Raw genomic sequence first — 25,063 nt, 5'->3', positions numbered from 1 at the left:
ACGGTCAGCTCAACTGTGAAAAGCGAGTGAAGGTTCATAAAAGTGTCATGATAACCTATTACAAGTGTTGATGGGAGAAGATAAAAATGGAGACTGACTGAATTAGTCCAAACCCCAAGTCCCACTGATCCAATTCAAGGGCTGTGTTAAGATCATGCCTAGTAAACGGGAGAAGTGTGGGACTGAAAATCGGTTAACTCAAATTGGTGTCAGAAATTAAGCGTAATTGGTGGACAAAATGAGGGGGATGAGCCATTTCACCCATCACTTCTCCTTGGGGGTCCTCAAAAAGACAAGTGGGGGGAAGCTGGCTACTGAAAGGAGGGGATGCAAACACAGTCTAAAAGATAAGAGAAGGGAAAGGAATGGGTTTCACTATTGCAGCTGCCACCCCATTATTTCCCGGGACCTTGAACCTTCTTCGTCTTAATCCTGAGAGACGTCTTGACTGGCCAGACCAGAGAGAGGGACCCAGATGCCACCACCACCTCTGCCAGCTCCAACTAAATCCCAAACAGCACCTGGGTTGTGAGACTTTTTGTCTTTCTCCCAATATGTCTTTTCCCTTCCCTCCCTTATTTCCTCTCTTCCCTGCCTCTGTCCCCTTTTTCCTTCTATCTAAGAAGAGGCTGGCTTAATTGACCAAGACAGCCTGTGATTGCAAGGACAGCTTACACTACCGTTGCAAAATATGCAAAGTGCAATGCTCTAAAATGCCTACTGCTGGCACAAGTTTGCCAGGTCTCAGAGTGGCTGATAGGCACATTGTGTGGTCTTGTGTGTGTTCCGCAGCAAGGCTGCACCAAAGAGCCAGCTGCATTGTCTCTCTTTTGCTGTTCTTTCCTTTCACCTTGAGTGTGCTCGTCTTGTTTGGTTTTCTGGAAAGCAGGATTGGATTCGAATAACAGCAAAAATGCCAGCTCCAGTCCATTTCAACTAGTGTCTCTTTTCCCCAAAAGGACAGTTCTGGACATCTTTAATGCCATCTAGAAGACTGGCAACTGAGGTGGGGGGAGGGTCCTTTTAAAATCTCCAGCTCAAAGGAAAGGGAGGGAGGGGTGTTAAAATGAAAGCCTTACTTAAAGCTTTGCTTTTTCCTTAAAGTTAGTGCAGAGTTAGTGATTTTGAATGGTGTTTGCACCATAGTATAAGCAAGCTGAGCTGTGAGTACCAAACCCTGAATTTTGTTTAACGCTGTTGGAGAGTAACAGGATCATGTTAACACCTTGGTCTCTTTGGGCCTCTGTATTCCATCTAAATGATTACAACAGACATGGAGAACAGATGATCCTTATAACAGCCCTCAACATGTTTGAGGACTCTTACAGGTCCCCAGACTAAACGTGCCCAATCTTCATAGGTCAGGTTTGCTAAACATTTTAGCATTTTTGTTGCTCTCCTCTGGCCTCTCTACTTTTAGTCCACATGTTTCTTAAAGTGTGGTGTCCCATATGGGATCTGTTACTCCAGCATAAGCCACACCAGTGCTGAGTGGAGTGAGACAGTTTCTTCCTGTGTCTTACATGTGGCATGGAACTCATGCTCTCATCCATACAGTTGACAGTATTTGCACACAGTTGTCATTATGTTTCAGAATCAACAACCCATTTATCTGATTAAGTAGTTCGCACCTCTCAAAACTATTATTTGTCTGCAGGCTCTGAAACAGAGTTATTGCATGGATTACAAGACCAAAAGAGACCATTGTGGTCATCTAGTCTGACCTTCTGTCTAACACAGGGCAGAGACCTGACCCAAGTAATTCCAAGAGCAGATCTTTTAGAAAAACATCTAATCTTTATTTAAAAATTCAGTGATGGAGAATCCATTATGAACATTAGTAAATTATTCCAATGGTTAATTACTTTGTTTTAAATGTACACCTTATTTCCAGTCTGAAATTGTCTAGCTTCTACTTCCAGCCATTAGATTGTGTTCGACCTTTCTCGGCTAGATGAAGAGCTCATTATTAAATATTTTTCCCTATGTAGATAATTATAGGCTGTAATCGAGTCTTCCCCGCACCTTCTCTTTAAGCTTAAATAGAAAGTCTTTGAGTCTCTTACTATAAGGTATGTTTTCTAATTCTTTATTCACGCTTCTGGCCCTCTTCAATTTTTCAGCATCCTTCTTGTGAATTGTGGGCAGCAGAACTGGACACAGGATTCCAGCAGCAGTTGCACCAGTGCCAAATACAGGAGTAAAATAGCTCCCTGCTTCTACTTGAGATTTCCCTGTTTATACATTCCACTGAGACATAGGTTGCTTAAGGTCAAGGCCCTTCACAGCCTATCCCCACCATCCCTGTCATGTCACATTCGGTATCGGAGGGGTGGGAGTCGACCTTTCAATCAGTCCACGATAGTCTCTGTCACCCACTTCTTACATTTTCAAACACCTTTGTGCTTTCTCCCCTTCGGTCCCTCACGCCTGGGACAAGCGCCTTGTAAACTGTTGCAAAGCTACAGTGTTCTCCTCCATCACAAAGATCGATGTGAATTGGAAATGGTGCAGAGAAGGGCAACAAAATGACTAGGGGTGTGGACAAGCTTCCGTACGAGCAGAGATTAAGAAAGACAGGGACTCATCAGCTTTGAAAAAGAGACGACTGAGGCGGGAGAGGATAGAGGTCTATGCATGCACGACTGGTGTGGAGAACGGGAATAAGGACGTGTTAGTTACCCCTTCACAGATCACGCAAACCAGGGGTCACCCAATGAAACTAACAGGTAGCAGATTGAAAATAAACAGAAGAAGCACTTCTTCACCCAACACACTGTCAACCTGGGGAACTTGTTGCCAGGGGATGGTGCAAAGGCCAAAATTATAACTGGGTTATAGCACAAATTAGAGTAGTTCCTGGAGGAGAGGTCCATCAAGGGTTATTAGCCAAGAAGGTCAGGGATGCAACCCCATGCTCTGGGTGTCCCTAAACCTCCAACTGCCAGAAGATGGGACTGGACAACGGGATGGATCACTCAATAATTGCCCTGTTCTGTTCATTCTCACTGAAACATCTGGCACCAGTCACTGTCAGAAGACATGATACTGGGCTAGCTGGATCATTGGTCTGGCCCAATATGACCGTTCTTATATTTGTAATCCTCCTTAAAACTCTCCTTTGCTGTAAGGCATACAAAAATATTGACAAAAGTTAGGCTGTTGGTGTGCAAAGCCAGTTTTGCTGACCATAGGGCCTCACTGTTTCCTTGCGCTCCTCCAGCTGTCTATATCCAGCTGTTGTCTCTGGTCTTATGCCTAGATTGGAAGCTTGGGGGTAGTGATTGTCTTTTTGTGACAAAGTTCCTGCTCTACCTTGGTGGGTCTTGCGCTTATTGGCAGATTTGCTCATCTTGGAGCTTCACAGCAGCCCTCAGCTTGGCCATTTTTCTGAATTCACAGTCCAGGTCGACTCCTCCCGTGTCTGACCAGAAGTTGGGAGAATTTGGGCGGAACCCAGGCCCACCCTCTACTCTGGGTTCCAGTCCAGGGCCCTGTGGATTGCAGCTGTGTAGAGTGCCTCCTGGAACAGCTGTGCGACAGCTACAACTCCCTGGGCTACTTCCCCATGGACTCCTCCCAGCACCTTCTTTATCCTCACCATAGGACCTTCCTCCTGGTGTCTGATAATACTTGTACACCTCAGTTCTCCAACAGTCCACGGTCTCGGTCTCGCTCTCAGCTCCTCACACGCGCACCACAAACTGAAGTGAGCTCCTTTTTAAAACACAGGTGCCCTGATTAGCCTGTCTTAGTTGATTCAAGCAGCTTCTTGATTGGCTGTAGGTGTTCCAATCAGCCTGTCTTAATTGTCTCCAGAAGGTTCCTGATTGTTCTGGAACCTTTCCTGCTCCCTTACCCGGGGAAAAGGGACCTGCTTAACTTAGGACCAAGATCTCTCTTTAATCACTCTCCTGCATCCCTCTGACCTGGAGGGAGAGAGCTACTGCTGCTAGACTCTGGGCTCTCCCTGCTGTTGCTGCTCTAGCTGCTCCCCTGGCTGGGCCAGGCACCACCCACACCCCTTCTCTGCTACCTGGTTGCTGGCTGGCTACTGAACCCCCCACCCTTGGGTGCTGCTACTGCTCCAACTGCGGCCCCTGGGGGGGGGGCTGCTGGCCCACTCCCCAGAGGGGGAGAGTGAGGGACCCTAGCTGTTGCTGCTGTGGACACCACCACCACCACCTGAGAGGGGTCCTTTCTGTCTGCCTGGACCACCACCTGGAGTTCCTGGAGCTGCTGCTGCTCCTGTGGAGTCTGCTGCCTGGAGCTGCTGAAGCCCCGAGGAGAAGGAGAGGATCATCTACCAGTGGGGGAGCACTTGGAGACTCTGCAGACCACTGTGGAGGGGGCCTTAAGACTGAGTAACTTTCAAACTGTGCTCTTGTGCTGGGGTCTTGACCATGTTTCCAGGGACACAGGGGGTGTGGCGTGGAGCTTCCCCCAATCCATCTGTGTGTCCCCCCCACCACTACTACCACCACCGCTGCCCCCTCCACCACCCCCGCTGGCTGTATACCATCTGCCTCAGCTCCTGCCTCTGGACTCAGCTGCTTGCTTGGCTTGCCGCGCCCCGATTCCATCCTTTGGCCCAGAAGCAGCAACCAGCCTAAACAGACTTTGTGCAAGTGCATGTGGGTGCACATACCCCCCCCCGGACTGCCCACCCCACAGCTTTGCCCTTGCAACCTGCCCCATTGGCCCTTTGCAGCTTTTGCCCCCCCCTTACTAGCTTCAGTTTGTTTGCCTGCCCCGCCCATTTCCTTCTGCAGCCTTTGTTTGTTTGCCCTGCCCCAGCCTCTGAAGCTAGCCCCTTGGTTTTCCTGTCCTACCTCCAGCCCGCTTAGCCCCTTGCTCCGTGTGCCCATGCCCCCTCCCATGCGCTTGTGCCACTCCCCATTTTAGTTTCAACCCTCTTCACTGCACCCCCAATGTTGTTGTATCCCCCTCTCCCTTAGTGCAGCTAGAGGAGCCGGAATTCCACCTTGTGTCAGCGACTAACCCCTAACCCCTGATTACCCCCCGTCCAGCCCACCCCTTTTGGTGCCCTCCTCCCCTGCCTGCAGCCTAGCGGGGAGGAGTGGTCGAGCTGCTTCCCCTTTCCCCTCCTCCTGGTGTCTCCCCTTCCCTCCCCGCTCATGATGGCAGAGGCTGAGACGGGTGGGGCCCCCCCAGCAGCCCGAGCTGCCCCTCCCCTGCCTGCCCCTCCATCACCCCCCCAAGCCTCTACCTCTGCTGCCACTGCTGAACCATCTGCCACTGCCCCCGCTGGGGCACCAGCAGCAACGGGCACCGGGGTGACCTCCACTGCTGCCACGTCTCTCCCCCCCTCAGATTCTGGGAGAGCCCCCCTAACTAGTGGGAAGAGCCAGGGTAAGAAGAAGGGGAAGGGCCCTGCTAAAAAGACCAGGCCCTCCATGGCAGGGGCTGCCCCCACTGCCGCGGCCCTGTCACCGGTCGCGGTGTCCCTCCCCGCTGTTCCCTCCACCAGCTCTGCGGGTGTCCCTCCCCGTGCCCCCAGGGTGTACACCCAGGTGGCGGCAGCCCCCCCGCTTGCCGCTACGTCATCTCCCCACTCACCGCCTCCGCTACCATCTAGAGCGGCCGGGGCCCCTTTCCCACCATGACCAGGAAGCATGGCGTCCGTTGCCTCCTGGTGCCTGGCTCGCCCCACGTGGAGCCCTATGTGCGGGCGTTGGCGAGGGTGGTGGGGCCCACGGCCATTGTGGCGGCCTCCAAAATGTATGGCAAGGTCGTCTTCGTCTTAGCATCGGAGGCCGCCGCCCAGGAGGCGGTGGAGAAGGGCCTGGCGGTGGGGGGCGTGTTCGTCCCCTTAGAGCCGCTAGAGGACCTGGGCGTCCGCCTGGTCCTGACCTCCGTCCCTCCCTTTCTCCCCAATGCCGCCCTGTTACCCGCCCTCTCTACCCTGGGGAAGCCCATTTCTGTCATCAGCCCTCTCCCGTTGGGCTGCAAAGACGCCGTCCTCCATCACGTCCTCTCGTTCCACCGGCAAGTGCAGCTTCAACGGCTGCCGGCGGCGCGTGACGGAGAGGTGCTAGAGGGGTCCTTCCTAGTCCCCTACCAGGGGGCCCGTTACCGGGTGCATTACTCCACGGGGGAGGCCCGGTGCTACCTCTGCCAGGCGATGGGGCACATCCGGAGGGACTGCCCCTTGGCCTAGCAAGGAGGGGCATCTGGGACCCCCCAAACCCCAGCAGGGCACCAGCCCTGTCATCGCCGGCGCCCCTGGCTGCCCAGCGCCCGAAACCACCCCTCCTCCTTCCCAGGCCACCATTGCTCCTGCTCGGGCCCAAGGGGCACCTCCCCAACTATGCCCAGACGAGCGGGAGAGCCCCGCTCCCGCTGCTTGCAATCTGGCGGGGCCTGTGGAGGAGGGTGCGGCAGGGACACCGCCGGGCATGGGAGAGGGCCTGCCCCAAGGGGAATCTTCCCTCCCTTGTGCTGCCCCACTCTTACCCCCTCGAGTCCCTGAGCCATTGCCTCTGCCCCCTGACACAACCCCTGCTAGCCAGCCCCCGGATGATGCCATGGAGGACTGAGCCCTAGTCCAGGGGAAGCGGAAGGCTCGAGTTCTGCTCCTCCCATCCGATGCGGAGGCCCCCCGGGAGACCAGGAAGGGGGGCACCGATGCCGAGCCTTCTGCTCTACCCACGGGTGTGCTCCATCCACCGGTGCCGGCTGGGGAAGATGTGGCAGCACGGGAAGGCTGTATCTCCCCTCCACGGGAGTCCCTCCCCTCCGAGGCCCCCAAGGGAGCCCCCCCCTGCCCTGGCACCATCTGAAATCTCAGTGTGCCCCGAGGCGACTGTCATGTCAGGTGCTGGAGGGGAGAATCCCAGGGTGGCGGAAAATAATTTCCTGTCCATATATGAGGAGATTGAGGCCCTGGGTCTGACCCCGGTCACCCAGGGGGAGGACAACCCTATGCCAGCATGCCTTGATCTGGGCGACTTCACTCCAGCCCCCCTTTCCCTCCCCCTAACCGTTGCTTCCGCTCCCACCTCCGAGGAGCCCCTGGACTCCTCCATCAACCCGGCTGCAGAGCCGCCGAGCCTGTTGAGGCGACGGCCAGTGCCACGCGGCTGGGACCTGAGCCACCATGCTCCTCGTTGGTGAGGAGCATTCGACCTCCTTCTCGGGAGGGGGCCCTACAGAAGAGAGTCCACCCCCTGATGCCGTGGCTGCCAAATCCACCATAGAGCCTGCGCCCGGCTTCACTGAGAGCCCTCTCCCCGCCCAGAATCTCGCCTCTAACGCTGCCCCTGCCTCTGCCCCTGTCCCTATCCCGTCCATCTCCCGAGATGTTATTGCCGCCCCTGGGGCTGTCTCCTTCCCTTTTCCAATCGATGACCCCCAGGGAGCGGCCTTTGTGTTTACCTGTCCCGACCCACCAGGGGCTGCTATCCTCCCTCCGCCGCCCCCTATCGCCCCAGGGTTCCAGGCGGGCCTAGTGGCGCCAACCCATCAGGAGCCCCGTCGGGGGTCCGCACCCTGTCTGCCCTTCTCAGTGGGCCACGGGGCTGTACCAAGGGCCCCGTCGGGGAGTAACCAGGAGACCGTATCCCCAGCCCCCTATGCGCTGTGAGAGGAGTTGCGGGAGTTTTTAGAAGATGTCCGTGGCTCCCGCAACAAAGTCCATCTTGCTCTCCAGCGATGGGGGGACTTTCATCAAATCCTCCAGGCCGCAAGGGCCCTCATGGGGGAGGGTAAAAGGACCTGGAGGCAGGGTGCCGCAGCCTACCAGTGGGTCCGCCTCGTCCATGACTCCTTACTCACCTACGGGGTAAGTCACGGACTCCTGCGTGGCCCGTCGGGAGCCACGAGCGTCCCTGCCGGCGAGGATCCCCCCCAGCCCTCCTTATGGCACCTCTTACCATCGCAACATTGAACACCTGCGGCTGTAGGATGGGTCTCCACAGGTCCCAGGTGCTCCCCTTCCTTCGGGAATGGGGGTACTCTGTGATTTTCCTGCAGGAGACCCATACGGATCCAACCGCCGAAGACAGCTGGTGGCTGGATTGGGGGGACAGGATCTACTTTAGCCATCTCACAGTTTGTACGACTGGAGTGGCGACCCTGTTCTTCCCTGACCTACGGCCTGAGGTGCTGGGGGTCGCCGAGGCTGTGCCAGGTTGCCTGCTGCACCTCCGGGTCCGCATGGAGGGGCTCGTAGTCAACCTCATCAACATCTATGCCCCGGCAGCGAGTCCGGAGCGGCTGCAATTCTATCAGCAGGCGTCCGCCTTCCTCGGCACCTTGGATCCTCAGGAGTGCCTGGTCCTGGGAGGGGACTTTTACATCACCCTTGAGGAGCGGGACCGCTCGGGGACCGAGCAGAGCCTGGCCGCCGTCGCCGTCCTCCAGGAGATAGTCGAACACCACTCTCTGGTGAACATCTGACGCGACCACCACCCGGATGACACTTCCATGTTCACCTTTGTCCGGGTGGAGGCCCATCGGTCGCGCCACTCCCGGTTGGACCGCATTTATTTATCACGCTTCCATCTTTCACGAGCCCACTCCTCCAGCATTCGGCCGGCCCCATTTTCTGACCATCATTTATACACCGTGACAGCCTCCCTCTGCACGGAGAGGCCGGGGCCGGCCTATTGGTATTTCAACAACAGCTTGCTGGAGGATGCGGGCTTCGTGGCGTCCTTCCGGGAGTTCTGGCTGGCCTGGCGAGGGCAGCGGGGTGCCTTTCCCTTGGCACGGCGGTGGTGGGACCTAGGGAAGGTGCACACCCGGCTCTTCTGCCGTGACTACACCCGGGGCGCCAGCCGACGGAGGGATGCGGCGATAGAGCAGTTGGAACGGGAGGTCTTAGAGCTGGAGAGGTGTCTGGCTGCCAGCCCCGAGGATCCACCCCTCTGCGGAGCGTGCCAGGAGAAGCGGGAGGAGCTCCGGGCCCTCGAGGACCATCGGGCCCAGGGTGCCTTTGTTCGATCCCGCATCCGTCTTCTTCGGGAGATGGATCGCGGCTCCCACTTCTTCTACGCCCTGGAGAAAAAGAGGGGTGCTAAGAAACATGTCATCTGCCTTCTGGCAGAAGATGGCACCCCCCTCACGGATCCGGTGGAGATGTGCGGGATGGCGAGAGCCTTCTACACAAGCCTTTTCTCCCCGGATCCGACCGATCCTAACGCTTGCAGAGTGCTCTGGGAGGAGCTCCCTATGGTCAGCACGGGTGACCGAGACCGGCTATTGCTGCCTCTCACTCTGGCCGAGTTCTCGGAAGCCCTCCGTCGCATGCCCACCAATAAATCTCCGGGCATGGACGAGCTGACCGTGGAGTTCTACTGTGTGTTCTGGGACATCCTTGGTCCAGACCTAGTCACCATCTGGGCCGAGTCTTTGCAGAGCGGGGTCCTCCCTCTTTCGTGCAGGCGAGCCGTGCTTGCCTTATTGCCGAAGAAGGGGGACCTCCGCGATTTACAAAATTGGCATCCCGTCTCGCTCCTCAGCACGGACTACAAAGTCGTGGCAAAAGCCATCTCGCTGTGGCTAGGGTCCGTGCTGGCGGACGTGGTCCACCCACACCAGACCTACACCGTCCCGGGCCGCAGCATCTTTGACAACCTATATCTGGTCCAGGACCTTTTGGAACTCGGGTGTAGGGATGGTCTGTCATTTGCCCTCCTGTCCTTAGATCAGGAGAAGGCGTTCAACAGGGTGGATCACATGTATCTCCTGAGCACTCTGCAAGCGTTTGGCTTCGGACCCCAGTTTGTGGGTTTTCTCCGGGCACTGTACACCTCCGCAGAGTGTCTGGTCAGGCTCAACTGGACCCTGACCGAACCGGTCAGCTTCGGGGAGGAGTACGGCAGGGGTGCCCCCTCTCGGGCCAGCTGTATGCTCTGGTGATCGAACCCTTCCTCTGTCTCCTCCAAAGGAGGTTGACAGGGTTGGTGCTGCGGGAGCCGGAGCTGCGTCTGGTCCTGTCGGCGTACGCTGATGACGTGCTCCTCGTGATCCAGGACCCGGGCGACTTGGTGCGGGTGGAGGCTTGCCAGACCATCTATTCGGCAGCCTCCTCCGCGCAGGTCAACTGGGTCAAGAGCTCTGGCTTGGTGGTGGGGGACTGGTGGCAGGCGAACTCCCTCCCTCCCGTGCTTCAGGCCATCCGGTGGAGCACGGGTCCGCTGCTCTATCTGGGCGTTTACCTTTCTGCCACGCATCCCTCTCCGCCGGAGAACTGGCAGAATTTAGAGGGCGGGGTGACAGAGCGGCTCCGGAAATGGACAGGGCTACTCTGGTGCCTCTCCCTTCAAGGGAGAGCGCTGGTGCTTAATCAACTAGTCCTGTCCATGCTCTGGTACCGGCTCAACACCCTGGTCCCGGCCCCGGGTTTCCTGGCCAACCTCCGGACATCAATTCTGGAGTTCTTTTGGTCAGGACTGCACTGGGTCCCTGCAGGGGTTCTCCATTCTCCCCTGGAGGAGGGAGGGCAGGGCCTGAAATGTCCGCTTACTCAGATCCATGTCTTCCGCCTCCAGGCCCTGCAGAGGCTCCTTTATGGTGCAGGTAGTCTGGCATGGAGCATGCTGGCGCACGCCTTCCTGAGCCGCTTCCAAGGGCTCTGATACGACCGGCACCTCCTTTATCTCCATCAGAGAGGTCTTCCGCGAGACCTCTCCGGCTGCCATTCTTCTACCAGGACCACCTCCGGACCTGGAAACTCTTTTCAACGACCAGGTCCGTGGCGGCCACCGAGGGGGCAGATCTCCTCACGGAGCCCCTGCTACACAACCCTCAGCTGCGTGTGCAGGTGGCCGAGTCCCGCTCGGTGCACCAGAGGTTGGTCCTGGCAGAGGTCACAAGAGTCGGAGACCTCCTGGACTATGACTGGGGAGACTGGCTGGATCCCCTGACGCTCGCTCAGTGCATGGGGCTCTCCAGACCTTGTACTCCCCGGTGCATACTTCAGGAGATGAAGGCCGCTTTGCCGCCTGCTGCTCGGGTTTATCTCGACCGGGTCTTGCACGAGGGCACACCTCGCCCACTCTCTACCCCAGGCCCGCCGGACCTTTTAATTGGACCCCTGCCCCGTGGACCCAACCGACCCCTCACCTCTTCACTGTAAGCCGGCTGCACGAGATGCAGCCGGTCTGCTTTCAAACCGCGCCAAGAAAACATCTGTACACGCTCGTGCTCCACACCCTTCATGCCCTCACCCTCGTGTCCCACCCCAATACAAAATGGCGGGACCTCATGCCACCTTTGGAGGGTGAGGAGCCCCGGAGGGCCAGCCTATATTCCACCTTAGTCCCAAGGCCCGCCGGGGACGTCAGTTGACAGCTCCTTCACGGAGCCGTGAGCATGGGCATGTTCTTGGTGCGGTTCACCTCCATCCCAGACACCTGCCTCTTTTGCGGCATGATGGAAACCCTGGTACACACATACCTGGAGTGTGCCAGGCTGCAGCCCTTATTCCGGCTCTTCACCAATATTTTCTTACATTTTTGGTTGCACTTTTCCCCTCACCTTCTTATTTATGCACTCCCTATCCATGGCCCCATCACGGGATCTCCTGGTCAACCTCCTCCTGGCCCTAGCTAAAATGGCCATCTATAAAACCAGAGTGAGGAGGTTGGCCGATGGAGTCTCCTGTGACTGTGGGGCCTATTTCCGATCCTCGGTCCATTCACGTAGCCGGGCAGAGTTCCTCTGGGCGGCGTCCTTTGAGGAGCGGTGGGTGCTGTCCGGGGTTCTCTGCTCGGTGTCCCCATCTGGTTCCCTTCATTTGACCCTTTGCCCACATTCCTGTCCCTGTTATTTCATTAGTTGTCCCCTGGAATTTTTTGGAATCTAGGTCCTTTTAGGCTGGGGGGGATCCTTTAGCACTGGACGGGCTTTGCCCGCTCACTTCCCGGATCCCAATAGGATTACTCTCCTATAGCCATCTAGCCCGACCCTGTCACACTTTGTTTGGTGTTTGTACAGTGCCTAGCGCTGGTTCTTGAGCATAAGCCTATTTTACAGATGGAGAAATGGACGCCCAGAGAGCTGAAGTTACCTGCTCTTGGTCACAGTGCAAAAATCTGTGGCCAGACTGGTGACAGAATGCAATCCCAGGGCTCTGTGCTAAGAACTAGACAGACAGTGGTGCCTTCCTCGGAAAATCACCCCACTCTGCAGTCAAGGGCATATTGCAACCCTTCGATGAAAGGGACAAAGCCCAAAGTTAGTTGTACGGAAGGAGAAAAAGAGAGGTCAAACTTCAACTGAACTCTGCTGAACAACAAATTGGCCTAGCAAGAACATGGTATGTTTTCATACGCTGTAAACTTGTTTTGCTGTGCTGTCTGCTGAGGGTAGCAGAATGCAGGCTGTTTGGCTCACATTTCCCCTCGAGCTATTATTTTTTTATGGGGTTGGCACAGCAGCTCCCAGCCTTCCTTGGTTCACATACCGACCCCTTAAAAATATTCTGTGATGTGACTGGAGTATCAAGCTCCTGTACCCCCAGTGGTACAGATAACTCTGTTAGGGGAAGCCCTGGCTAGCTTATTAGCTAAAGAGAACCGGGCGGGGGACTGACTGGACCGGATCTCTTGCTTTCTGGGTTGTGGGCAGCCCCGCCTATGTCCTACTGTCGGGTGGCGAGAGCTGGGGTCTGTTTGAATCATGGCACCTCTTGTGGTGGAAAACCCTGTTTTTTCAAAGGGATTTTGCCTTCTCCGTGTCACTGTCTGTACACACCTTTTGGGCGTGACCTCCTTGTCGTTAACAGCTCCTTCTACAATGAATTAGAGAGCTGGTCCTGGGAAGGGGGTACCTGGTGAAATCAAAATGCTTCTGCACTCCCCCATGTGCCTTCAGAATGTACCAACAACTGTCCAAATTGGTGGGGAAGGGCTTCTGACATGTGTGACCCAGCTGGCTCAGAAAGGGAACTTACTTTATATTGCTGTAATCGTCAGAGGCCTCAAGCAGGGTCAGGACCTCACTGTGTTGCATGCTGGAGAAACCCATTCTCTCTGCACTGAACAGCTCACAATCCAAGGCCTGGATCCTGAAACTGGTTCTGTGCAGGGCCCCCGCAGCAGGCCCAGGGCTTGAGACAAGTGACAGCAGATGGTGATGAGATAACAGATGCAATTTCATAGCCATGTACACACTTGCCTTGGAGTGGATACAGCATTAGAGTGGGGCTTCGGAGACCTGGGTTCTAGTCCCAGCTCTGCTCCTAGCCTGCTGGGTGACCTTGGGCAAGTCTCTTCCCTTATCTGTGCCTCAGTTTCCCCACGTAAAATGGGAATAAGGATACTGACCTCCATGGTAAAGTGCTTGGAGATCTCCTGATTAAAAAGCACTCACTATTCTTTTACTATTAATATGACAATAGTGGCTAGAGGCCCTAGATGACATCAGAGCCCCATTGTGCTAGGTGCTGTACCTACACTAAGAGCAGGTCTACACTTAAAATGCTGCCCCAATGCAGTTGCGCTGCTGTAGTGCTTTTGTGAAGATGTGCTATGCCGCTGGGAGAGAGCTTTCCTGTTGGCAGAGTTAATCTACCTCCGCCAGAGGCCGTAGCTATGTCAGTGGGAGATCTCCTGTCCACCTAGCACTGTCTACATCAGCGCTTAGAGCGATATAACTACATCACTCAGGGGTGTGGATCTGAGTGACGTCGTTATACCGACGTAATTCTGTAGTGTAGACCTAGCCATAGTAAGAGCCATTCCCTGCCCTAAGGAGCTTAGGCAATCTAAATAGATAAGGCAGACAAAGGGAGAGGAAACAAAGGGGAAGTGACTCACCCATCCTCACAGCCTGGAATAGAAGAACCCAGATCTCCTGACTCTTGATTCAGTGCCCTATCCACTAGATCATCTTGTCTCCCTTATTATAGATGGATGAAGCAAGTTAAAATAACAAAGCTCAAAAGCCTCATACTGGGGCTGACTTTAAACATGGGGTAGAGAGATCATCACAAGTCACTCATGCAGAAGGACTCCCTACACAAAATGCGTAATGGTCCCAGGTTTGAATTTCACCATCTAAACCTCAAGTCCACTTTTAAAAATGTTTCTTCCCGAGAAACACAAGTACCAGTTTGGTCCTCTTGAGCCGGTAATGCAGTGACCCCCAATGGCCAAATATGGTCAGGACATCTCTCTTGCACCAGCTGCTTTAAAAACAATTAACAAAATAAAAGAGTTCGGTATCTTTGCTTACATTGTAAGATCTATAGGTGCACAACATGTGGGAGTTTTCAGTTACCACAAGCCTAGTAATCCAAGGCTACCATCCTCTGGGTAATTTTAACTGGCAGGGATGGGATGGATTGAAGCTAAATGTGATACTGATCAAGGAAATGGGCAGGGGCCCTGTGGAACTCCTTGCCAGAGGATGTTGTAAATGCCAAGACTATAACAGGGTTCAAAAAAGAACTAGAAAAATTCATGGAGGAGAGGTCCATCAATGGTTATTAGGATGGGCAGGGATGGGGGAATGGATAGGATGGATCTCGGAGACTCAGCAGGATCAATCAGCGGATGGAAGAGGCAGTGAGGAGAGGGGATTTGGGAGAGGACTGAAAAAAGAACTAGATAAGTTCATAGCCAGGATGGGCAGGGATAGTGTCCCTATCCTCTGATTGCCAGCAGCTGGGAATGGGCGGCAGGGGATGGATCACTTCTGTTACCTGTTCTGTTCGTTTCCTCTGAAGCACGTGGCATTGACCACTGTTAGAAGAGAGGATGCTGGGCCATTGGTCTGACCCAGTATGGCCGTTCTTATGTCCTTAACCCATCCAAGCACTACTCCCAAACAATGAACAGATGCTGCACTGCTCCATGTACTTGACTTGTGAGTACACACATTCCAAATCGCTCACTTGCTGGCAGGCAGCCACGCTAGGAATTGTTGTAGCAATGGCACATCTACAAAGCTTTCATTGGAAATAAAGTGCTTGTCCATTCCTGCAAGGCCAGTTTTAAATGGCCAGAAGGGACAACTGTGACCAACTAGTCTGACCTCCTGTCTAACACAGGCCAGAGAACGCTCTCAAAATAATGCCTGCAAGCTCCACGCAGGCCTACAACGTACAAGTCCCCTCCCTCCCAGCTCTGTAAGTCCCATTATTTGTATTTCACTCATTTCTCTTTCCCCCTATTATTATCACAACAAGGGGCTGGCAAGTGAATTCTGCATCGGGGCCAGCAAATTTCCAAAGCAATTTTGTTTGGAAAAACCTGGCAATTCCTCCAGGGCAAAAGCCCATTCCTCTGGGCCAAGTAACTTTTCCTGCTGGAGGAATAAAACGCAACTAATCCCCCTGCGTGAGAGGATTTGCCTGCACCCACTTTTCTTGCAGGGCGGGGTCGGGTTCTAGCTCCAGCGAGAACCTTTCCGCCTCCGGCCGGGGACGAAGTTGTCCTGCTGTAGCCCCTTGGGAAGGCGCGATGAAACTACAACTCCCAGCGGCCCTTGCGACCGACCTTTTAAGATGGGCGCCGGTGATTGGTTGGAGGTTGGGCCAGTGCGAGGGCGGCTTGTTGGCGGGGCCTAGCCGGGCCGGTGTCTCGGAGGGAGGCAAGATGGTGCTGGAGAGCACTATGGTCTGGTGAGGAGCGGGGCCGGGGCCGGGGGCCGGGGCGGGCGAGGGCGGGCCGGGACCCCGGGGAGGAGCCGAGGATAGGCCGGGCCAGGGCCCGGGGAGCGGGGATCGGGCCCCCGCGGGGTTTCCCTGAGTCATCCCGGCTCCTGCTCCGCTGTCTAGGCCCGGCCGGGGGCAGGATGAGCGGGAGCGGGGTCAGGCGGGGGGGCTCGCTGGGGGTGGAGTGGGGCTGTTGGGGGGCAGCAGGGTCAGGCAGGGGGGCTCGCCAGGTGTGGGGCGGGGCTGTCGGGTGGGGGGGCAGCAGGGTCAGGCGGGGGGGCTCGCCAGGTGGGGGGCTGTCGGGTGGGGGGGCTCGCCAGGTGGGGGGCTGTCGGGTGGGGGGGCAGCAGGGTCAGGCGGGGGGGCTCGCCAGGTGGGGGGCTGTCGGGTGGGGGGGGCTCGCCGGGTGGGGGGGGCTCGCCAGGTGTGGGGCTGTCGGGTGGGGGGGCAGCAGGGTCAGGCGGGGGGGCTCGCCAGGTGTGGGGCTGTCGGGTGGGGGGGCAGCAGGGTCAGGCGGGGGGGCTCGCCAGGTGTGGGGCTGTCGGGTGGGGGGGCAGCAGGGTCAGGCGGGGGGGCTCGCCAGGTGGGGGGGCTCGCCAGGTGGGGGGCTGTCGGGTGGGGGGGGCAGCAGGGCCAGGTGGGGGGGCTCGCCAGGTGGGGGGCTGTCGGGTGGGTGGGGCAGCAGGGTCAGGCGGGGGGGCTCGCCAGGTGTGGGGCGGGGCCGGGGGTGGTGTGGGGCTGTCGGGTTGGGGGAGAGCAGGGTGAGGCGGGGGGCTGGGCCGGGTGTGGGGGTAGGCTGAGGGGGGAGCAGGGTCAGGCGGGGGGGCTCACCCCAGGGTGGAGCAGAGCGGCGCCGGGGGGAGGGGGGCATGTGGAGCTGGGGGCTGGTTCAGTGCTGGCTGTGGGGGGATGGGGGAGGGCAGCGGGCAGATGTGGGGGTGGAATATCTCCAGGTGGGGAGACTCCCGCGGGCAGGGCCAGGCTGCGGTGAGGAGAACTGCACTGAGTGCGGGGCCAGGGGGCTGTCAGAGTGGGCGATAGGCTTGGGCAATGGGGTATGTGGCACTGGGTCAGGCTGGAGAGAATCGGGGGGGGAGGGGAACAGGACTAAGTAGGGGCCACATGTTTACGGTCCTGGAGGGAGGGTGCAGGGCTAGTTGGGAGGTTGGCGGAGGGCAAGTGGGGGTGGATTAGGGTTATGCGGGGGAAGTGGAATATCCCTAGGCAGGGGGGACTCCGAGGCAGGGCCAGGCTGAGGGGAGAGTGAGGCCCAGGTGGGGTGAGGAGGAGGAGCAGGGATGCAAGGGAAGAGTTGGGGTTGAGTTGTGCGGGATGTGGAGCAGGGTCAGGCTGGAGAGGCTCCATGGGGGAAGTGTGGGCAGGACCAGGATGAGAATCTGGTTAAGGGGATGGGGAAGAGGAGCAGGGCTGACTTGATGGGGTTGGGGAGAACTAGGAGAGGGGAGGGCTGGATTTGGATCAGGCAGGACGGGACAAGCAGGGGTGGAATAGTGGTGGGGATCGCTGCCATTTTAGGGGAGGAGGGATTAATGCTGGACTGGTGAAGGGACTAAGCTGGCTGTCCCTTCCAGGTTAGAAGGTGGTTTGGTGCTGGCTGAGGTAAGGGCAGGGAGAGTTGTTAACTTGGATGTAAGGCTGGGCTGGGATGGCTATAGAGATGACTGTTGTTTGGATGGGGAGCTTCTCCTTGGCAGTGAAGGGCTTTAGTCTAGTGGGCAATGGATGATAGTCTGGGACAGGAGATTCAGAGGGGAGCAGTGCTGGGATGTGGTGACATTTGGGTCAGGTGCGATAAGGCAGATATTTGACATTGGTTGGGGAGGGCTTGATGCTGCGGAGAATCTGCAGGGCAGAGTGTGGTGATCAGACTCTGGAGGATCAGTTGGGACTGAGAAGTGGGAGCATTTGACATAGATGGACTAGAATCCACTTCACACTGGATCAACAAAGATAGCCAGGGCCTCCTTTGTGTTAACTCACCTTTAGCCCAGTCTGGATTCAACCCCCAATCTTCCTCCCTGTCCACCCCCAACACGTTATCTCATAGCACAAGTAAGGCTGGTTAGGGTTTGATGTGGTCCAGACTAACTTGTTACAAGAGCAGACAATAGAGACTGTTCACAGGATACAGTGTCTGACCCTGTCCCCCCACCCCCCAAGAGCTGGAGAGTATAAATAACCTTTTAGCCCCCCAGCTCATGCACCCTTCCTCCCTCCCTGTACTTTCAGTGACTGGTGTGTATAGGTGGGTTAATGCAGGGCTGGCATGAAATCCTGGGCAGCTGCAATCTGACTAGGAGTACTTGTGGCACCTTAGAGACTAACAAATTTATTAGAGCATAAGCTTTCGTGAGCTACAGCTCACTTCATCGGATGCATTAGGTGGAAAAAACATTCCACCCAATGCATCCGATGAAGTGAGCTGTAGCTCACGAAAGCTTATGCTCTAATAAATTTGTTAGTCTCTAAGGTGCCACAAGTACTCCTTTTCTTTTTGCGAATACAGACTAACACGGCTGCTACTCTGAAACCTGCAATCTGACTGTATCAGTGTTGCACTGTTGCTTAATCCCAGATGTGAAGTGTAATGGTGGTGTTAGTTTTGCTTTCTACATTACCAAGCTGATAGCTAGAGTTAAAATCAGGCATAGAAAATAAGTTTATACTTCAGAGATGCATAAAAAAAATCACTAAACTTACTACTAAACATACTATTGTTCGGAGCACAATAAAGATTATGGCTACTACAATACCTCAGACCCATTACAGGTTTCAGAGTAGCAGCCGTGTTAGTCTGTATTCGCAAAAAGAAAAGGAGTACTTGTGGCACCTTAGAGACTAACAAATTTATTTGAGCATAAGCTTTCATGAGCTACAGCTCACTTCATCAGACCCATTAGTTGCTGTAGTCTAATTACCAAATGTAGCAATGGCAGAGATTCATAAGATGCACAAAACTTCCATTGTGCGTTGTATATGGTAACTAAATAGCTCTTCAGTTAGTTGGATAGACATCACAGTAGCTTGATTTGCCAAGTAACTATGTCAGATTCAAATAAGAGACAATATCAGGTTAATACAGACTAACATGGCTGCTACTCTGAAAAGTGTCAGGTTAATTATTGTTCTCTTGTAGCTGTTGATTTCATGACTTTGGGAGAGTGAGTTCTGAAATTGGAGTATAAAATGCCAGATCTAGAGAGTCCAGTCCATTGTTGCCTTGTACATTGTATGGTCACTTACACCAGTGCAGAATGGTTACAGAGTACCAGCCGTGTTAGCCTGTATTCGCAAAAAAGAAAAGGAGGACTTGTGGCACCTTACAGACTAACAAATTTATTTGAGCATAAGCTTTCGTGAGCTATAGCTCACTTCATTGGATGCATTTAACTTAGGCTTGAATAGAGACTGGGAGTGAATGAGTAATTACATAAAGTAAAACTATTTCCCCATGTTGTTCTCCCCCCACCCCACCCCACCCCACCCCCCACTGTTCCTCAGACGTTCTTGTTAACTGCTGGAAATGGCCCACCTTGATTATCACCACAAAAGGTTTTTCTCCTTCCCCCCCTCCTTCCTGCTGGTAATAGCTCATCTTAAGTGATCACTCTCCTTACAGTGTGTATGATAAAACCCATTGTTTCATGTCCTCTGTGTGTGTATATAAATCTCCCCACTGTATTTTCCACTGAATACATCCGATGAAGTGAGCTGTAGCTCACGAAAGCTCATGCTCAAATAAATTTGTTAGTCTCTAAGGTGCCACAAGTACTCCTCTTCGGTGCAGAATGGGTGCAGCGGGCTACCATTCTAGTCTGGCAGTGTATTTACCCTCATTATTACACTAGGTTCACATGGTGACAATAACTGCATAAAGTGCAGGGCAAGAAGAGCTGGGCCATGTGGGTGGGGGGGTGTAGTGGGTTAGATTAGGGCACTGTGAGTCATGAGTCCTGGTTTCTGGCCCACATCATGCCACTGGTACTGTCACCTTGAGGAGTCATGATGTCTGTGTCTCGTAAAATACAAGTATTAACTTGCATCTCAGGGTTGTTAGAATTAATGTTGTTAAAGCACTTTGAAGTCCATATGCCATGTACTATTTGTTACTACACGCATCCACTTCCATTCTTGTGTGTGAATGAATGGCTGCTTTTTGTAGTAAAGAATATTTGTGTTCAGCAGCACACAGCGTTCGCATTTTAATACAAATGATGTCTTCTGGCATGAGAAAGTGACTGTGTGCTACAGCCACAAAACAAAAAAGATTAAAACTGGATCCTGTGCAGTGACATTCTGTATGTGAAAGGTTTAAAATCGCACAGAGACAAAACTACTACGTAGTTGTTTCTGTCTGCTGAGCTCATTGCACACACCAGGTGCTCCTTGCCTCCCTCCATTTGCCCCACAAGCTGTTTGTGTGCCTTATTTCAGAAACTCTCTGCAACCCCTCATTGCCCCATGGTAGGGACTCTATGTGCCCTCCATTATTTCTTCTGTCTGGGAGTTTTAAGTCATTCAGGGGCACAGCATTTTAAATTCTACTGGGAAGAGCTGAGATGTGGGGGGCATGGAAGACATAAGTGACCCAGTTTTGTTTTTCACCAAAATCCATAGGTTTCTGCTCATTAATGCCTAGACTGAACATTCGCTGACATTTTTAGAATGGATCAGCTCTGGCATTCCAAAGTTATCACGTTATTGACAGACATGCCATCAAGTTGAATGTCATCAATTGTCACCAACTAGTAGATCCTGGAGCCTCTGATAGTCGATCGTGATCTCCGGCTGCTAAAAGTCCGGCGGCGCAACGGGGCTAAGGCAGGCTCCTTGCCTGCCCCGTCCCGCGCCGCTGAGTCCTGGAAAGGGGGGTGGGATCAGGGGGGTCTCCACACGCTGCTCCTGCCTGCAGCTCCTTTTGTCTGGGAACGGGGAACTGCAGCCAATGGGAGCTGTGGGAGCGGTGCCTGGGTGCAGCACGCAGAGCCATGTGCCTCCCCACTCCTCCAGGAGCTGTGGGGATGGCAGCTTCCGGGAGAAGCGCGGAGCTGGAACAGGCAGAGAGCCTGCCTTAGCCCCACTGTGCCACAGACCGGGAGCCACCCGAGTTAAGCGCCACAGCCGGAGCCTGCACCCCAACCCTCGGCCCTGAGCCCCCTCCTGGAGCCTGCATACTGTACCCCCTCCTGCACCCCAACACTCTGCCCATGCCTGGACCCCCCTCCTGCACCCAAACTCCCTCCCAGATCCTGCACCCCATACTCCCTCCTGACACCAACACTGTCCCAGGCCAGAGCCTCCTCTTGCACTCAAACTCCCTCTCAGAGCTTGCACCCCTCCTGCACCCCTGCCCCAGGCTCAGCCCAGAACCCCCTCCCACACTCCAGACACCTCAGCCCCAACTTCCTGCCCCAGTCTGGCGAAAGTGAATGAGGGTGGGGGAGAACGAGCAACGGAGGGAGGGGGGATGTAGTGAGTGGGATGGGGCCATGGGGAAGGAGCTAGGTAGATCCTGGGATGCATTTAAATTCAAAAAGGGATCTTGTGCATAAAAAGGTCAGAGACCACTAGCATAGAGCCTCTCTTTGTTCAGCCAATCCTCATATTAATGAAAGCACTATCGTAGCAAGCTATCAGTGTTGCAGATGTGCTAGCTTGCGTGGAATGGGTCAGTCAGCTAGTGGGTGGAGAGTAAATCTGATTTAAGCTGTCAGAGTAGCTAACATGTCACAACTGCAGTATAACAGCTCCTGTTAACTGAGGGGGAGCTGGGATGTTGATCTATCTCTCTTGGGAGCAGAAGTGAAACCACAAAGCTGGTAATTCATTGCTTGATAATACTAGGCACATGTTTAACACTTTTCACCCAAGGAGCTCAATGCCTGTTGCAAAGAGCAAGTGAGAATTAGCCCCATTTTACACAGGGGGAGGGAATTGAAGCGCAGAGGGGTGACTCACCCAAAGCCCATCTGGTGAGTTAGTGGCGGTGTCCAGAATAGAACCCAGAAACCCTGCTTCCCAGTCTCCTCCTTTAACCTCTAGACATTACTGTATCCCAAACAATCAAATCTGTATTACAGGGGGTGCTTGAACGCTGGGGCACAGCCATGTTGATAGTTTGCCAGGAGCCTGACCTGCATCGAATGTTTCATTAGCGCCTCGGGCTGAGACACACCAGATGACAGTTCTAGTCCCAGCTCTTATTGACTCTGTGTGACCTGTCTCCTTTGTCTGTGCCTCAGTTTCCCTCTCTGTAAAATGAGGGCATGGATATTTGTTCACCTTTGCCAAAGCACTTTGGAAGCTACACCTATAGCAGTGCTAAATTGCTATAATATCAAAAAGCTGTAGGCTGCTACTTAAAATGTCAAATAAATGTTCATAACCCTAAGAGATGTTTACATATATATACTGATAGGAATACGGGTATTTCCCATCAGATTGGTCCAGCTATTCTTTATCCTGTCTCCAGCCATCGCTAATACTGCTGATGGATGAAGAGAAATTGTTTGTTCTTTGTGTTCACCTGCAGCTGATGTTGAGTGCTCTTCAGCTGGCAGTTACAGGGAGGGGGAGCTGCATGCCCAGTTTTAGGACTCATGGACTAGACTATGAGCTCTCCAAGTCTGTTCCGTAGGCCCAAAGGACAGGCCTCTGCATTGTCCTACTATAAACAGGGCTTTAAAATGAGTTTGGTTCTTGCGTCTGAATTTCAAGATTCTTGAGCATGTTAAGTATGGGACTTCTATAGGTCAGTTCTACCTTGGCTGAAGAGCCTTTGACTTTTTTTTTGCAGGCTACTTCTATGCTTCCTTCTCTCTCTCTCTCTGCCTTAAGAATTGACAAGGACGAGGAGACATGTATGTTGTTAGCCATCTGGCCACAGATCTAGGATCCTGAGGCTTCATTTTCATGAACCAGCTTAGGGTAAAAATCAGACAAACCTGTTTTTTAGTTCTGACCTTATCTGATTCTTTCTGTATTTCAGTGTTGACAACAGTGAATACATGAGAAATGGGGACTTTCTACCTACGCGCCTGCAAGCCCAGCAAGATGCTGTCAACATTGTGTGCCACTCGAAAACCCGTAGCAACCCAGAGAACAACGTGGGGCTCATTACCTTAGCTAAGTACGTCTGTAGAGTTCCCCCTCCTAGAAATCAAAACAACTCCTGCTCTCCCACCCAAATGTGTGTGGTCTAGATCAGCGCTTCTCAAGCTATCTGATGTGGGGGACTGGCAATTTTTTTTTCCAATGTGCGCGCAGACCGGCAGCTGATAGCTCGCGGACTGGCACCGGTCCGTGGACCACCACTTTGAGTAGCACTGCTCTCGTGTAGTATTTCCCAGCCAGTGGGTTGCAACCCCCATGTGGGTAAGAGGGTCATGAAAGGCAGTGCGGGGGATAAGGGAGGGGATTATAATACAATCTACAACAGAGATCCTGCTCCCTGCACACCTTGATCCTGCAAGGTTAAATATTCTGTCAGCCTCTCAAAAAACACAAATTACATAGGCTTATCAATGATGCAATTTTGACCCTTTTATAGTAAATGTAAGGGAGTTACAAACATTTTTGACCTCACATTTCAGATTGCCAACCTGAAAAGGCTGAGAAACACTGATCTAGTGTATTGAGCACAGATCTAGGGATAACTGTCTTCTGCTGTTTTCTCCATGAGACTGTGGGACTGTGGGAGACCCTGTGCCTCAGTTTCCCCAACTGCAAAAGGATACTACCTTACAAGGGGTATTGGGAGGTTTGATAGGACTTCGTATAACAATGCAACCATTTATGTTGTTCTAGTAACTGTGAAGTGTTGACCACACTTACCCCAGACACGGGACGGATCCTTTCCAAATTACACACAGTGCAACCCAAAGGGAAAATTACCTTTTGTACAGGAATCCGAGTTGCTCATGTAAGTGACACCTTGTTCATGACTTTTCTTAAATGAGTTGTCGTCTTGTATTTCTGTAACCCCTCTCATCCTAAAGCATTCTGCTAACTGTTAATGTGGCCTCATAGGTAGAGCACTGGACTGTGTCTCAGGACACCTAGCTTGTATTTCTGGTTCTGCCATTGGCCTGCTGGGTGACCTTGAATAATTCATGCCACCTCCGTGCCTCAGTTTCCCCATCAGTAAAAAAAAGGGATAGTGATACTGACCTCCTTTGTAAAGTGCTTTGAGATCTAAGGATGAAAAGTGCTAGATAAGGGCTTGGTACTGTTGTAATAAAGTCTCATCATAGTTTAGGATACTAAATGTCTTCATCTGAAAGTGTGAGGTGAATTTAGGCAAGTGGCGTGTAACTACCTGACTTGGATTTGAGCCAGGTTATGGGATTTAATGTAATCCAGTCTGCTACCGTGGTGAATAATTCTATTGAGAAGTTGAGTGTGGGGAAATCAATGAGGCTGTTTGGTGAAGGGGAAGAAAGAGAAATATAAACTAGAGAGAATTTGAGTCTGTGGAGATGGCTTTTTATTTGCTACCAAATTGCTGGGTTACAGTTGCAATATATCTCATGTATATGCAGCCAATTTACAGGGGCCAAATTCTGGCAATTCGCACCCACAAAGGAGAGGTGCATTTGTTACCCTGAAACATCTGGAATAGGTCTCAAGGTTTAGTCACTCCCTTCTGTCCTGTTCTTTCGCTCTGTACTGTTATATGTGCTTCTCATGTCATCCTCCGGTGTGTACATCTGGAAAGCTATTACTTGTATATATTTAGAGGGGGAACCAGGGCTTTGAAGCTGTGCTCCGGCTCCGCTCCAGCTCCAGACAGAAACCTGCTGCTCCGCACTCCAGCTCTGGGCTCTGCTCCAAAGCCCTGGGGGGAACGATGGTCTTGTAGTTAAGGCACAAGACTTGGAGGCCTACCTTCTGGTCTATTGCCAGCTCTGCCACAGATTTACTTACGTCTACACAGCAAAGAAAAACCCACCATTGGCCCATGCCAGTTGGCTAGGGCTGCAGGGCTGTTTCATGGCTGAGTAGACTTCTGGGCTCAGGCCCAGCTCTGGGACCCTCCCATATCGCAGGGTCCTAGAGCCTGGGCTCCAGCCTGACCCCAGACATCTACATAGCAGTGAAACGGTTCCACAGCCTGAGCCCCATGAGCCTGAGTCCCCTAGCACGGGCTAGCCGTGGGTATGGAGTTGCCGTGTAGACATCGAGTAAGTCACTTAATGATTCTCTTTTGCCTCAGTTTCCTTGGGTGCAAAATAGGGATCATAATACCTGCCTCAAAAATGCAACTAAACTAATGTTTGTTATGCTGGAATCCTTTGATAGAGAAGTGGCATTACTAGTGCCAGTTCCTTATAAAGCATGTTGTGGAAGCAGCAGACTCTTAAAAGCAGCTTATTATACTATGACTTATATCATCTTGAAAATACTCCTCAGTCT

At 53.5% G+C, this 25,063-nt stretch overlaps 1 protein-coding gene across 2 annotated transcripts in view; it reads left to right on the top strand.

Moving 5' to 3' along the window:
* LOC119847679 (26S proteasome non-ATPase regulatory subunit 4) overlaps positions 1–25,063 on the top strand; it is a 79,854-nt gene that overhangs the window by 47,815 nt on the left and 6,976 nt on the right. The window contains exons 1-3 of one of the 2 annotated variants that reach the window (XM_038382630.2): positions 15,440–15,595; positions 22,638–22,778; positions 23,456–23,570. In XM_038382630.2, coding sequence (XP_038238558.1) covers positions 15,570–15,595; positions 22,638–22,778; positions 23,456–23,570 — 282 coding nt within the window. In that variant the 5' untranslated portion in view covers positions 15,440–15,569. Of the gene's footprint in view, positions 1–15,439; positions 15,596–22,637; positions 22,779–23,455; positions 23,571–25,063 lie in introns of those variants that run through there. The other variant, XM_038382631.2, reaches the window with a different exon arrangement.

This window comes from Dermochelys coriacea, chromosome 24 (assembly GCF_009764565.3).
Source record: "Dermochelys coriacea isolate rDerCor1 chromosome 24, rDerCor1.pri.v4, whole genome shotgun sequence".
Classification (NCBI taxonomy): domain Eukaryota; kingdom Metazoa; phylum Chordata; order Testudines; family Dermochelyidae; genus Dermochelys; species Dermochelys coriacea.
The sequence above is the reverse complement of the archived record's forward strand: the minus strand, read 5'-3'. Positions and strand labels throughout refer to the sequence as shown.